This window comes from Rhinopithecus bieti, unplaced genomic scaffold, assembly GCF_001698545.2.
Source record: "Rhinopithecus bieti isolate Rb0 unplaced genomic scaffold, ASM169854v2 scaffold_51734, whole genome shotgun sequence".
In the NCBI taxonomy this organism is placed as follows: domain Eukaryota; kingdom Metazoa; phylum Chordata; class Mammalia; order Primates; family Cercopithecidae; genus Rhinopithecus; species Rhinopithecus bieti.
The window spans coordinates 314,781-329,835 of NW_016820683.1; the positions used below are offsets into that span (position 1 = coordinate 314,781).

General features: G+C 54.8%; 1 protein-coding gene across 3 annotated transcripts; it reads left to right on the forward strand.

Moving 5' to 3' along the window:
- Positions 1-3,336: 3,336 nt before the first annotated feature.
- On the forward strand, positions 3,337-14,790 carry SYNGR1 (synaptogyrin 1). Of its 3 annotated transcripts, none has more exons than XM_017859850.1 (3): positions 3,337-3,691; positions 5,179-5,324; positions 10,918-14,790. In XM_017859850.1, the coding sequence occupies exons 1-3, from the start codon at positions 3,352-3,354 to the stop codon at positions 11,137-11,139; spliced, it is 708 nt and encodes a 235-aa protein (XP_017715339.1). In that variant the 5' UTR covers positions 3,337-3,351; the 3' UTR covers positions 11,140-14,790. The 3 variants fall into 3 exon arrangements, with proteins under 3 accessions (XP_017715339.1, XP_017715340.1, XP_017715341.1); XM_017859851.1 differs by lacking the exon at positions 10,918-14,790 and adding an exon at positions 6,698-7,520; XM_017859852.1 differs by lacking the exon at positions 10,918-14,790 and adding an exon at positions 6,737-7,520.
- The last annotated feature ends 265 nt before the right edge of the window (positions 14,791-15,055 follow it).

Here is a 15,055-nt window from a genome sequence, read left to right on the forward strand (position 1 = left end):
TAGAATTTCACTGTGTTGGCCAGGCTAGTCTCAAACTCCTGACCTCAAATGATCTACCCGTCATGGTCTCCCAAAGTGCTGGGATTATGGACGTGAGCCACGGCACCTGACCAGTCTCTAAACTTTTAATCATGTCTTCCTTTCAGGAAAAATATTTGCACCAATTCTCCCATTCAATATAGATTTATTGGTTTTATATATGCTGCTACTGTACTAATATATCCTGTGCATTATAAAATCCCTGTAAACTATAGGCATCTTAAAGATATAAGATAATATTAAGAATGCTTCTCATATTTTTCCCATACCCGTCCTGGAATCATTACCCATCCTGGGCATCAGCCCAGGAAGAAAATGTGTTCAACTCACATTGAAATTGTAGTTTCTGAGGCCGGGCGTGGTGGCTGACTCCTATAATCCCAGCACTTTGGGAGGCTGAGGTGGGCAGATCACCTAAGGTCGGGAGTTTGAGACCAGCCTGACCAACATGGAGAAACCCCATCTCTACTAAAAATACAAAATTAGCCAGGTGTAGTGGCGCATGCCTGTAATCCCAGCTACTTGGGAGGCTGAGGCAGGAGAATCGCTTGAATCCAGGAGGCAGAGGTTGTGGTGAACCGAGTTTGCACCATTGCACTCCAGCCTGGGCAACAAGAGCTAAAGTCCATCTCAAAAAAAAAAAGCAATTATAGTTTCTGGCCGGGCATGGTGGCTCACGCCTGTAATTCCAGCATTTTGGGAGGGTGGGGCTGGTGGATCACTTGAAGTTAGGAGTTCAAAACCAGCCTGGCCAATATGGCAAAACTCCATCTCTACTAAAAATACAAAAAATTAGCCAGGCATGGTGGTGAACACCTACAGTCCCAGCTACTCGGGAGGCTGAGGCTGGTCTTGAAGTCCTGGACTCAAGTGATCCTCCTTTCTCAGCCTCCCAAAGTGCTGAGATTACACACGTGAGACACCACGCCCAGCCAAAAAGCATGAACTTTAGAGTCAGGTACCCTGGATTTGAAGCCAAGCTCTGTCACTGACCAATTGTGTGACTTTGGGTGTGTTAACAATAGCTGAGCCTTAACTGTCTTATCTGCAAAATGCTGATGGTGCAGGGTGTATTGGCAAGCTATTGTTGCATAATAAATTGCCCTACAACATAAGGCTTAAAACAAGAAATATTTGTTATCTGACAGTTTCTGTGGGTGAGGAATTTGCTTAGCTGGTGCCACTGCCTCAGGGTCTCTAACAGGCTGTAATCACAGCATCAGGTAGGGCTGTGGTTTCATCTGAAGGCTCAACTGAGGGTAGATCCTTTTTTTTTTTTTTTTTGAGACGGAGTCTCCCTCTGTTGCCCAAGCTGGAGTGCAGTGGCATGATCTTGGCTCACTGCAACCTCCACTTCCCAGGTTCAAGTGATTCTCCTGCCTCAGCCTCCCAAGTAGCTGGGACCACAGGCATGTGCCATCACGCCCAGCTAATGTTTTGTATTTTTAGTAGAGGCGGGATTTCACCACATTAGCCAGGATGTTCTCAATCTCCTGACCTCATGATTTGCCCACCTCGGCCTCCCAAAGTGCTGGGATTACAGGCGTGAGAGACACCATGCCTGGCCTTTTTTTTTTTTTTGAGATGGAGTTTCGCTCTCTCACCCACATTGGAATGCAGTGGCACAATCTTGGCTCACTGCAACCTCCGCCTAGGCCCAGCAAACAATTCTCCTGGGCTCAAGCAATTCTCCTGCCTCAGCCTCCCAAGTAACTGGATGACGGGCATGTGCTACTATGCCCGGCTACTTTTTGTATTTTTAGTAGAGACAGGGTTTCACCGTATTGGCCAGGCTGGTCCTGAACTCCTGACCTCAGGTGATCTGCCCACCTAAACCTCCCAAAGTGCTGGGATTACAGGCATGAGCCACTGTGCCTGGCCTGGGTGGATCCATTCTTAAGCTCGCTGACATGGTATTGGCAGGATTCAATTCCTTGTGGGTGTTGGACTGAGGAGCCCAGTTCCCTGTGGGCAGTTGGCTGAAGACTTCCCTCAGTTCCTTGCCATGCGTATCTTTCCAAAGGGTAGCCCAAAACACAGCAGCTTTCATCAGAGCAACCAGGGAGTGGGGGAGGAGAGGATGAGCAAGATGGAAGCAGAAATCCTTTGTCACTTACTCGCAGAAGTGATATCCCATCACTTCTTGCCATATCTTGTAGGGGGGTCAGTGAGATAGCATGTGTAATATCCTTGGGATCATGCAGGGTGCCCTGTATCTGGCAGAATTGTGTCCATTGTTATTTTCTATATAATACACACATAAACATAGATAGATTTTTTTTTTTTTTTTGAGACAGAGCCTTGCTCTGTTGCCCAGGCTAGAGTGCAGTGGCTCAATCTCGGCTCACTGCAATCTCCACCTCCCAGGTTCACTGCCTCAGCCTCCCGAGTAGCTGGGATTACAGGCGCCTGCCACCATGCCCAGCTAATTTTTGTGTTTTAGTAAAGATGGGGTTTCACCATGTTGGCTAGGCTGGGTTTCAAACTCCTGACCTCATGATCCACCTGCCTCTGCCTCCCAAAGTGCTGGGATTACAGGCGTGAGCCACCATGCCTGGCCCGAGAGTTTTGTTTTGTTTTGTTTTTTGTTTGTTTGTTTGTTTGTTTTTGAGACAGAGACTCTCTCTGTCACCCAGGCTGGAGTGTAGTGGCATGATCATGGCTCACTAAAACGTCCGCCTCCTGGGTTCAAGAGGTCCTCCCTCTCATCTTCCCTGGTACCTGGGACTGCAGGCATGCACCACCATACCTGGGTAATTTTTGTATTTTTTAGTAGACGCGAGGTTTTGCCATGTTGCCCAGGCGGGTCTCCAACTGCTGAGCTCAAGTGATCCTCCTGCTTTGGCCTCCCAAAGTGCTGGGATTACAGGCATGAGCCACCGCCCCTAGCCCACTGTTATTTTTTCATTCATCACTCCATCCACTTGCTGGGTCTGGGTAGGGGCCTGAGACCCCAGACCAGCCCACAGCTCTGCAGAGGGAGGGGGAACACAAGATGGGGCCCAGCGCATGCCAGCTTCTGGAGGAGTCAGCCTGGGGGTGGGGGCTGGACAGGTTCACAGCCCAGGAGGGCCTATGGCTCCTTGTTATTTGGGGTGGGTCCAGTCCCAGGATATCTTGGTGTCAGTGCCTGGGAAGACCTTTAAGACCTGGCTGAGAGGTGGTGGAAGAGGCCACATCTATGGTCAGAGGGTCCTCAGTGCCTGTGGCTGAGGAAGGAAGTGATTGACACCCACCTGCATTGTGTGACCCACAGAAGTTGCTCTGGGGACCCCGCTCTGAAATGCCTGCTTCACCTGGGCCTTGTAGCTCATGGAGGGCCAGGCAGCAGGCGAGGGTGGCAGCCTCCCTGTCCCCTGGGTGGTGTCAGGCAGGGCTCTGCCCACGTCTAAGGGGTGGCCCCGCCCCCGACAGCTGTTCTCCATAGTGGTGTTCGGCTCCATCGTGAATGAGGGCTACCTCAACAGCGCCTCCGAGGGAGAAGAGTTCTGCATCTACAACCGCAACCCCAACGCCTGCAGCTATGGCGTGGCCGTGGGTGTGCTCGCCTTCCTCACCTGCCTGCTGTACCTGGCCCTGGACGTGTACTTCCCACAGATCAGCAGCGTCAAGGACCGCAAGAAAGCCGTCTTGTCTGACATCGGTGTCTCGGGTGAGCCCCACCCAGCGGGTACCCCCTGCACAGAGTCTGCAGAGGACTGTCCCAGCCATAGGAGGTGGCTGCCACCTTTCTTCCCATTTTCCAGATGAGGAAATGAGGTGCAGGCGGGTGAATGGACAGACTCAGGGTCACATGGCTGGCAGCAGGAAAGGTGGGACCAGGACAGGGCCTGGGACTCCAAAATAACCCATGCTGCCACAGGCAGGGGAGTGTGGATGGGATTCTAGTTCCTTCTAGTCTAAGGGACCCATGGATGCCACTGTAATGTCCCAGCCCCCATGGCTTGGCCCATGTTTCAGTGGCCTCTTCTGTGCCACCTCCCTGGGGCAGCCTCATGAGGACTAAGCAAGGTGGTGACTGGGCGCCCACTGCACAGCAGGGGCCCTGGAGCCTCAGCCTGCCCACCCCTCCCAGCCCGACCTTGGCAGGACCAGGGCCTGGACCTGTAGAGCCACCCTGACCTGCTGCCCTTTGCCCTTCAGAAGCAGCCTTTGGCAGAGGCACCCTGACCTCTGCCCCGTGTGTTCCAGGAATCTGATTGGTGGATGCTTTCAGGGGTCAGAACCCCAGGCTTCAGCCTCGCTGTTCTGAGGCTTGGGTCTCTGGACTGGGACCAAGCCCTAGTTCTAAGCCTGGAGCTCTCAGGATAAGCCAGGCTGAAGGCAGGTCGTGAGGCCTAGTTTTAGAAGGAACTAGAATTGAATGAATGGTTCTCAAACTTCCGCAGAGCCTCAGGGTTCCCTGGCAGTGCCTCTGGGAGGTGGGCTGGGCCCCAGGTGGGTACCCCACCTGCTTGGCAGATGCACCCCTTGTCCTGAGCAGGTCTGGGCTTCTCTGGGGAGACCTGGGCACTCACAGGAGATTGTGTGGTCATGAGGCTCCCACTGCTGACGCCCCCAGGCTCGGCTCTCAGTGGCCCCCTCACTAAACCTGGGGCTCTGTCAGGTCTTAGCACGTTAGAAGTCGAAGCCCACCCAGCCAAGCTGCCATCCTTGCCCCAGCCTCGTCCTCCTCCCCACACCCCATTTGTCTGGCAGCCTGGGGGTTGGGGTCTTCCTGCCTGCAGAGCTGCAGGCATCAGGGGTGGACCAGGGGGACCCATGTCAGGGGTGTGACTGGAGATGGGGGTTTGGCAGAGGCTGCAGAAATGCGGCCTGAGTTGATTGCCTTCTCTCTCTGTCTCTCCCTCCATCCTCCCCTCTCACTGCCCGTGGCTCTCCTCTGTCTGGCCCTGACCCTGCCCTGTCTGTGGCCTCCTCCCCACTGTATCTGGCTGGCTTCCCTCTTCTCGCCTGCATCTTCTCTTGGCTCCCCTCTTTCTTCCCCTGCCCCCCTTGCCTCTCCCTTTGGGGGTGGGGGAGCATGGGAGATGCGCTCTTGAATGTCCCCGTGTTCCTCGGCTTCCCCATTTTCTCCCCACTCACCCTCTACCCCATGTATGGCACTGCCCGTTCTGCCCGGCACTGGGACTCCCCCAGCCTTCTGGGCTTTCCTCTGGTTCGTGGGCTTCTGCTACCTGGCCAACCAGTGGCAGGTCTCCAAGCCCAAGGACAATCCGCTGAACGAAGGGACGGACGCAGCCCGGGCCGCCATCGCCTTCTCCTTTTTCTCCATCTTCACCTGGGTGAGTACAGCCACCGCCCACCAGCCCGCACTCGCCCCCTTTCCCCACTGAGCCCCTGGACTGGTGGTCTTTCGCTAGCCCCGAGCCCGCTCTGCCTCCGGGAACCCACACCACCCTCACTCCCTCTTCTGCCTGCCTGTCTCTGCGGCGCCCACAGTGGTGCTGCCTCCCTCAGCAAGGAGGCTGCAGCCCTTGAGGGCAGCACAGTCACTGGAGATGGCAGACCCTCACTGTGGTGCAGAGCAGCCTTCCTGGGAGTCACGGACCACCCCCCCTCAAAACCACTCTGGGTGGATGAGTTGTTTATTATCCCCTTTCACAGATGAGAAAGCAGAGGCCTAGACGTGAAGGTGAGGCTTGCAGGGTTTGAGGCTAGGGAAGCCCTGCCTAGGAATTAGGAGGTTCCCACTGGGGCTGCCTCTAATTTTTCCTAGCTTCTGTCTTCCCGTCCGTAAAACGAGGGGGTAGGATTTGGGGAAAACAGGTGTCGACATCAGATGCACATGGGCCAGGCAGGACCTGAGAGCCGTGAGCGGGCCAGGTGACACATGCGTGCCTGTTCTAAGAGGGTACCTCTGCTCGGCTGCCAAGCAGGCATAGGGACGTAGAGAAGGCAGAAGTCTGAATTTTTACATGAAATCTGATCTTGATGTGTTGGAAATTTATTCAGGTTTAAACAATATATTGTGTGTGTCAAACAAAGCATGTCTCTGGGCCCAGCAGGCCGTGGGCTGGCCGACTGGAGCCCAGGCAGCACAACAGCTCGGCCGGCCCCTCTTTCCTGCTGGTCTGGGTCATCTCTGTTTCTTCTCTCCTAATCACCCTTCTGCAGAGATCTAGGGTCACCTCAACTCCATAGTCCCATCCCAAGAGCCCTCCCCATAACCCACAGCTGCCTCCCCTCTGGACTGGCCAGCAGTTCTGGGCCCAGCCTCCTGCAAGAAGACCCTGGAGGCTACATACAAGCCGCCAGCCCTCCCTGTTTCCCCCATCCTCCTGGGCTTGCCCTGGGGTGACTTCTTTTTCTTTTTGAGGGCCCCTGGATATCCATGTTTTGGGGGTATACCCATCTCCCCAACAATATTAAAAGCGTTTGGAGGAGGAGACCCGTGGTTCAGGCCCTAGTGGGCCAGCCTTGGCTGCTCCAGCCCTCGGTGTCCTCAGGACTGGGTAGGAAGAACCTGGTGACCCCAGGGGATCTCAGTCCAGAGAAGGTGCCCCAGGAGTGGGGACCACCCAGCCTACGGGAGGAGCTTAGGGGCGGGCCTCACAGAGGAGTAGTGGATGATTTCTAGCCGTGGGTCTGAAGTACCTGACCGACAGGTGCCTGCCCAGCCCCCTGAAGCCAGCCTCCCTCCTTGGTACCTCTCCAGCTCTTCCCCACCGGCCTCACCCCTGCTCTCTCCTGGCAGAGCCTGACCGCAGCCCTGGCCGTGCGGAGATTCAAGGACCTAAGCTTCCAGGAGGAGTACAGCACACTGTTCCCTGCCTCGGCACAGCCGTAGGCCTCCCTGGCTTGCAGAGGCCGGCATCCCTGTATCACCCCTGGCGGTGAGGTGGCAGGAGCAGCCTAGTGCCAGAAATGTCCAAGATGCCAGGGCATGCAGGGCAGTGGAAGGCTGGCTTGAGGAACGGATTCAGGTTCTTCATTGACTCATTCATTCCTTCACGGCCTCCTTCGTTTATTCTTCATGCGTTCTTTCATTCAGTAAACATTTATTGAGCAGCTGTTTTGTGCCTAGTGATGAATTAGGTGGGATCCTTGGCTCCAGGAGCCCACAGGCTGGGGAGGAGAAAACAAACACATCGAAGTCTCTTCCAAGTGGACAGTCGTGGGCATTTACCAGGCTGGTGGTGGCCCCATACATGGGCTACCTGGAGGCATTCATGGCCTCCGTTGCTGAGCTGTGGGTGCAGAGCAATAGCCTCTCCCTTCACAGCGGTGTGAAGAGTGACCTCACTGTCCTCAGGGTGAGCGGCCTGGCCGAGGATGTCAGAGGACTGCTGGTCTGGCTCTGTCCTCATGTGCTGTGTGACCCTGACAAACCCCTGCCCCTTTCTAAGCCTTAGTCCACTTACCTGAAATGAGGGGTGATAATGGACAAACCTCTCAAGGCTGTTGTGCCAACGAAACAAAGGCCAGCACAGGGCTTAGGACAAGCATGCTCAATAAATGTAAGCTCTTTCGTTCATTCATTCACTCATTCATTCATTCACTCATTCATTCATTCACTCATTCACTCATTCATTCACTCACTCATTCATTCATTCATTCATTCATTTTTCTCTCCAGAGAGTCAGGGGCACCTCCAGAATCTCTACTTTGAAAGTAATTCTCAGGTGATGAATCCTTGTTCCTCCAAAGGATTTTGGTTTCTGGTTCTACACAGGTTTCCTCCTGGGGCCCCCCGGCTGCCTGGGCAGGAGCTCACCCATTCCTTCGCTCTCTGCAGGAGTTGAGGAGGTTGGTGGAGCACAGACAGTTCCCCAAAGCAATGCCTCAACCCTGCCAGGGCCTGAGCACACCGAGAGTGAGCTTCCTGGCACTGGAGGCATCCCAGTGCAGACGCAAACTGCCTGCTGCACGCTGGAGATGCTGCAGAGAGGGCACCTGCACTGAGAAAGTGGGGCCAGGGGACCACGAGGTCCCTGGACTCAGCAGAACTCCCATCCTCCCTCTGCAGCCCAGGCCAGCGGGGGCCCAGGCCTCTCCTTTGCTGCTGTCTTGTGGCCCCATAAACTGGTTGCCCAAATGAAGCTGTGACTTAGTGAGGGCGGAGAGCTGACCACAGAGACAGTATGAGTGCCTGGCGGCCAGAGGCTTCTCGCTAGAAGGGTCAGTAGGGGTTATCTGCTCCAGCCCTCTGCCTCTGTACAGGAAACCAGCCTGGACAGTAGAGCCAGGGAGCTCGGGGAGAACAGAGTCTACAGACATTGCTCTCAAGGTTCATTCATTCTGTCCCAGTGGGCTGGCCAGGGCTCAAGTGTACCCTCAGGGGGCTCTTCACCTCCCCTGCTTCTTCAGGCTCTGGCATCTGAGCCCCCAACAGCCAGGACCTCATACCAACATAGTGGGAAACCCCAGAGGGCCGCACCTTATCCCTTAGCCTAATTTCTTTAGACCTGGTCTGCCTTTCCCAAGGCACTGGCACTTTGCTTTAAAAACCCACCTCCCAGAAAGGGCTGCCCCTCAGAACTTTGGTCAATGAGTACAATCAAAAGGTAATGTCCTAGCTGGGTGTGATGGCTCATGCCTGTGATCCCAGCACTTTGGGTGGCCAAGGCGGGCGGATCACCTGAGGTCAGGAGTTCGAGACCAGCCTGGCCAACATGACAAAACCCCGTCTCTACTAAAAACACAAAAATTAGCTTGGGGTGGTGGGTGGGCGCCTGTAATCCCAGCTATTCGGGAGGCTGAGGTAGGAGAATCACTTGAACCCAGGAGGCAGAGGTTGCAGTGAGCCGAGATTGCGCCATTGCACCCCAGCCTGGGTGACAGAGCGAGACTCCGTCTCAAAAAAGAAAAAAAAAAAGAAAGAAAAGAAAAGGAAATGCCCAGTCACTGGGTTTCTGGAACTTTGTGGAATAAAACACTAGGTATGTTCACTCTCTACCTCTTCACTAAGTGACTCTTTTAGGTTGTTGGTTGACTTAGTTCCTTGTCAGGGGCCAATCAAAGGGAAGGAGGTGAGGGTGCCCTGACCTGGGAAGGGGAAGGGGTAGGACCCCATGTTTAGGGATGGGTTCTAGCAGTAACTCTGCCACGGCGCTTCCTTTTCTAGGCCTCAATCTTCCCAGCCCTCCAGGGGTCTGGAGAGTATCAGCACATTCCCATTACAGGCAGATTCCCTGGGCCGGGAAAGTTTCTGGAGAAGGCTTTTGCAATAAACCTCTAAGCTGGTTTTCTAATGACAAGTTTGATTTACTTAAACTTTGACTTAGCTCAGTGTGGTCAGTGTCATTGTCCTTAATAACAACCTAATTGCTTTTATTGAAAAATAACTTCCTAACCATGCGTGTGTGCTGTAGACAAGTCTCTCCCAATCTGAGATCTGTGGAGAAAAAAAAAGGGGGCGGGGAGAGCTTCAGGCCAGGCACAGTCACATTGAATAGTCAGAGCTATGCCAAGTCCGATGATCCTGAAACTTGTTTCACTCTATTTAACTCAGTTTCTCACTTAGAATTAGGTTTAGCAGCAGGTGACAGAAATCCCAAACAACAGTGATTTCAACCAAGTCCAAGACTGTGGAAGGGGCCCAAGGCTGGCATAGTGGCTCCAGAGGTCTTCAGTGACGCAGGCATCTTTCCTATTTTTTTTAGAGACAGAGTCTCACTCTGTTGCCCAGGCTGGATCATAGCTCACTGCAGCCTCAAACCCATAGGCTCAGGCAATCCTCCCACCTCAGCCTCCTGAGTAGCTGGGACTACAGGCGAGCACCACTATGCCCGGCTAATTTGTTTTTTGTGGATTTTTTTGGTAGAGATGGGGTCTTGCTATGTTGCCCAAGCTGGTCTTTTGTTTTCTTTTTTTTTTTTTTGAGAGAAAGTCTCACTTTGTCGCCCAGGCTGGAGTGCAGTGGTGCTGTCTCAGGACACTGCAATCTCCTCCTCCTGGGTTCAAGTCATTCTCCTGCCTCATCTCCCGAGTAGCTGGGATTACAGGCACTCACCACCATACCGGGCTAATTTTTTTATTTTTAGTAGAGATGGGGTTTCACCATGTTGGCCAGGCTGGTCTCGAACTCCTGACCTCAAGTGATCCACCCACCTCGGCCTCCCAAAGTGCTGGGATTGCAGGCATGAGCCTTTGCGCCTGGCCTCTCCTGCTTTCAAGAAGGAGGTCAGATTGTTATTGTGCCTGCTGTTTTTCAAGTGCCTTTAACTCAACATAGTCAATATGCCAGAGATGCATATTTTAGCCCAGGCTGGTCTTGATCGCCTGGCCTCAAGCGATCCTCCCACCTTGGCCTGTCAAAGTTGTGGGATTACAGGCATGAGCCACAGTGCCTGGCCCCCAGGCATCTTTCATTCCTACAGGCTTGGTGCATGGTCTTTGTGGTCCCTTTTAGCAACTAGAGTTACAGCCATCACATCTGCATTCCAGGCATCAGGTCAGAGGGTGGGACAAAGAACATGAGGGTATCCCATTGGCCAAAACGTAGTCACATGGCCATGCCTAGCTGCAAAGAGACAAAAGAATGGCTCTTAGGAGATGCCAACAGTCCTTTGTCCCGCTGAGAAGCTTTTTTAAAGGAGGCTGTTGTGAGCCTTTGAGCCATCTTAACACTCCATAATGGAGATCTAGAACTTTTGGTAGCCCAGACTGACCTCTGGAATTGGGAGACAGGGGCAGGTGACTTCTGGGGTACTTTCTGGCTGGACGATATGGTTTTGGGCATTTCCGGGGATGGCTGTGAGAACAGCCTTCTTTCTCCACAGCCAAGCTTGGTCTCATGTTTGGTGCTTTGAAGATCTTTAATCCTCTCCTTCCTGTGTCCTGTGAACTAACCACCACTAACCCAGTGCCCTTGTCTGTCTCTCCCCTAACCACCCCCTCCCGCCTGTCCTTGTCCCCGCCGGCCTTCGTCCCTAGGCGGGCCAGGCCATGCTGGCCTTCCAGCGGTACCAGATTGGCGCCGACTCGGCCCTCTTCTCCCAGGACTACATGGACCCCAGCCAGGACTCCAGCATGCCTTACGCACCCTACGTGGAGCCCAACACTGGGCCGGATCCCGCCGGTATGGGCGGCACCTACCAGCAGCCGGCCAACGCCTTCGACACCGAGCCCCAGGGCTACCAGTCGCAGGGCTACTGAGCCACAGTGACCGCCTGCCCCCGCCCCCTCTCCCGTCTGTCCCCTCCCTCCACACCCAGCCCCTGCTCCCTCCCAAGCTGCCCTGCCCAGCACCTCATCAGCCTCTGCCGTGTCCCACTGAGGTCCAGGGTAGCTCAGGGCAGGGCTGGGGCAGTCCAGTGTTGGGGACTGTCTACATGTGTGCAAGTATATCCCAGGGCATGTGCCCCACAGGGGCCTAGAGGGTGGGGGCTGGGGTATTTGCATTCATACGTTGTGTCATCAAGCATTCCTTGAGCACCTGCTGGGCATCCGGCCTGTGCTGGGCATGGGTGGTGAAATTAACCAAAACGGCCTCTGGAAAAGGGAGCAGTGAGCTGTGGAGGAAGCCCTGGTGGTACCAGAGGCCAGAATAGTGGGAAAGACAGACCCAGATAATGCTGGGAAGTGTGGCTACACCGTGGCTTGGTCATAGGGTGAGTGTGAACAACCACAGGACACTGGGGGCTGTCACCCTGCTCTGGCAGCCCTGCTAAGAGTGTCAGGGCTGTCTCCATTTTATGGTTGAGGAAACTGAGGTCTAGAGAGGTCAAGATTACTTGCCCAGAGTCACTCAGGCAGCTAGTGATAGAGGTGGGGCCAAGCCCAGGCTGCCCAACTGCAGACCACATGCTCTTCCCTGGCCACCCACCTCCCCCCATCCCCACGCTTGGGGCTTCCCTGCTCGGTGTTACTGTCATTCTAGGAGGCCTTTGGACCCTCAGCCCCTTGAGACACCCTGATTCTGCTGCAAGTCAAGGGCCCATTCTGCCCCAGCTGTTCCTCCTCCCCTGGGGACAGCCCCACCTCCAGGTCCCTCCGCCCACATCCCCCTGGTACTACCCCTGGCCCTTGGCCTCCTCCGAGAGGGCTCGCCCCAGGTGCTGCTCTGTGCTCTGCATGTCCCACAGACGCTTGTTCCAGGGGGCTCCAGCAAACCCCTTCGTGGTCTCTCAGAGGACTGATCACTGTCCTTGCCTCTAGGAGGGCTCACTAAGCCCTTACCTCGGGCTGGGTGGTCAACAAGGCACAGATCAGGGTGTGACTGGCCCAAGGTCACGGTGAGTGAGTGGCAAAGCTGGGCCTAATGCCCGGGTTTCTTGGCCCCAGCTGCCCAGCAGGTGCCTCGATTCCCTGCCCTTGTGACCTCCCAGGAAACAGAACTGATCTGGGATGCTATGTCACCTCTCCTCTCATCTGGTGTCAGTCAGGGTTCAGGGGCTGTAGCAGCCAAGGGCATGAGAGGTGTTTCCTTGACCTTCCAGAAGGCCTACTGCAGAGCCAGCTTCCCTATGGGAGGCAGAGCAGCAAGGACAGTGGTTTTGAAATCAGCCAAGTCAGCTCCTGGGCTGCAGCTGTGAAGAGACACTGCCCCCAGGATGACACAGGCAAGAGCCCCTGAGGCATGGGAGGCCCAGGGAAGACCACGGGCTGTGGGGGAGAGGGTGGCAGGTGACCCAAAGGCAAAAAAAGGGCTGTGAGGCCTGAGGAGGTCATAATCTCTTCTGAGTGGGGGCAGGTCGATTCTTGAACAAGGTGGGCTCTTCACTGAGCTGTAAGGGACAGGGAGGTGTAGGAGAGCACTGGGGGCCCATCCCCCTGTCCACCCAGTGTCCACTGGCCCATCCCTCAGGGAACAGAGTAGAGCAGGTGGTGGACGGGCCCAGAGCTGGGTGTTTCCACCACCATTCCCCCATCCCCCCTCCAAGAATCCTAAGAGGCAGGCGATCCCTCACCTGCTTACTCATTCAGCAGTTATCCAGCCCCTGTGCTGGCGATACCAAGGGCACGGGTGGTCCCTGCTTCAATGGCCCTAAAGCCTGGCCAGAGTTAAGGGAAAGAGGAGGAAGTCCTAAGCAGAGAAGTAGTACCATTGTCCCCATTTAACAGAAGGGAAACTGAGGCTCGGCAAGTATAGGCAAGTTGGCAGTGGAACACAGATCTAAACTCAGGTCTGTCCAAGTCCTCCCAAGGGACAGCAGTGATGGAGAGGACCCCAGGCAGCTGAGTGACAGCTAGTTGTTGCTGACTTCATTTTCTAATCTGGGGAAGGGGCTCTGTCCACAGTCCTCCCTGCCAGGTGGCCCAAATGGGACAAGCATGGGGGCAGGTTATCTGCTAGCCTGAAGAGTGGACCCTATACCAGGCCATAGGTGAGGGTGTAAGTGAGTGCAGGAGTGTTTATGGCAGAGTGAAGTTCTGTGCCCACCACAAGAGGCTGTGAGATGTTCTGACCCTCCCCTGCTGATGGGCACTAGGAGACCTCAGGGTGCTGCCCATCTGTTTCTCCTTGGGTGCCAGCCAGCTGCTGGTGATCCTCAGCTGGAGAGCAGGGTACCAGGTAAGCTTAACTCCATCCTGGGTGTTTGTTACAGGCCCTGCCTGCCACCCTAGGCAGGGAAAGTTGTCAAGACTCCTGCCAAGAATGGGGGTTGCTGAGTCATCTCACAAAGAATCCCTCACTCTTCCCGGGTTCAGCCCAGAAGCACTCCCAGGCATGATCTTCCCCATCAGGCTGGACTCTGGCAGGGACCTGCCCAGGATGGAGATGAGAGAGGGTGAGAGATGGAGGGTGGGATCTGGATGGGACCCAGGGCTCCTGACACTGCCCTGGAAAGTTCATGGGGAAGCTCGCTCCTTCTGTTGGCAGAGGACAGCCCCTGGGGGACCCCAGGCCCGACTCTGTCTGGTATCCCTTTTCTTCCCAGCTGCCCTCCCCTGCTTCTCCCTTGCTCCCAAAGCTTTCCTTGGAGAAGGGCCCTGCTGCAGCTGGACCCTGCAGGGTGGCTCCCTCCTCCCCATCAAGCACAAGAGAGGGCCCAGGAAAAAAAGGTTTCGCATAAGTGTAGAGTCGCAAGGACCCTTAGAGTTGGCAGAGTCTGGGATAGGGAGACAGCGACTTGTCCAAGGTCAAGCACAGAGGGAGAGGTTCAGGAGCCAGGTCTTCTGCCTTCTGAGTTGGCTCATCCTGGGCAGTCACAGACTGTCCTGCCTGCATGGCTCCTGATCCACCTGGGGGTATCGCAGTTGAGGGGCTAATTCCCAGGGGACTGACGTTAGTTCCCCACTCCATCCTTCCCTGGTGATTCTTGATCTTCGAAGCCTCGGGGATCCCAGGTTTCCCCATGTAACCAAGAGCCCCTGCCTGTTAGCCCTGGGGGACCCCTAACCTTGGCCCAAGACCCCTTTGATTCTCTAAGGAGCACGAAAGGGGGAATGTCCCCCCAAGAGTTTATGGGAGAAAGGACTGGGCCGGCTGCCTCCTAGCGATGCACTTGACCTGACACTCCCCATGCCCTGGTGCGCACAGCCCTTGTCGGTGCCCTGGCCCCTCCCGCAGCGTTACTGCCTGTGTATAGTATAAATATATATATTTTCTATATATAAGATGTATAATATAAGGCTCCATAAATATATCTGTGTGTGTGTGCGCGTGTGTGTGCGGTGAAGGGCGGTCCCCATCCTGGGCCCCCACTCTAGGCCCCCCCACCACCTGGTTAAGTCTCGAGTGAATCCAGTGGCCCCGTGGCACCCTCCTTTATGACATCCATCCATCTGTGGTGAACCAAGTGAAGGTGGTGACTTCTGGTGACATAGTAATAAAGTGAAGACTCAGAACCCACCAGTGATTGCCAGCGTGTCACCGTGTTTCTTTGTTCTTCATCCTGCGTTTGGCTTGGATGGTCCATCCCGTTTGTCTCCCCAGACAGGCCATGTCTTACTTAGTTATTATTGTTTGTTAATTTTTCATTATACAATGAACCTATGAATGTATTATCTTTTTAAAAAGTAAAATTGGCCGGGTGCTGTGGCTCATGCCTGTAATCCCAACACTTTGGGAGGCCCAGGGAACTCCTACCCCGGTGGATCACCTGAGATTAGGAGTTCGAGACCAGCC

What these genes read in the sequence shown, in the direction of transcription:
- SYNGR1 (XM_017859850.1), top strand. Translation starts at nt 3,352, where the DNA reads ATGGAGGGCCAGGCAGCAGGCGAGGGTGGCAGCCTCCCTGTCCCCTGG. An exon ending in GTCTGACATCGGTGTCTCGG is followed by an intron (nt 3,692 to 5,178) that starts GTGAGCCCCACC and finishes GGACTCCCCCAG; the next exon opens with CCTTCTGGGCTTTCCTCTGG. An exon ending in TTTTCTCCATCTTCACCTGG is followed by an intron (nt 5,325 to 10,917) that starts GTGAGTACAGCC and finishes CTTCGTCCCTAG; the next exon opens with GCGGGCCAGGCCATGCTGGC.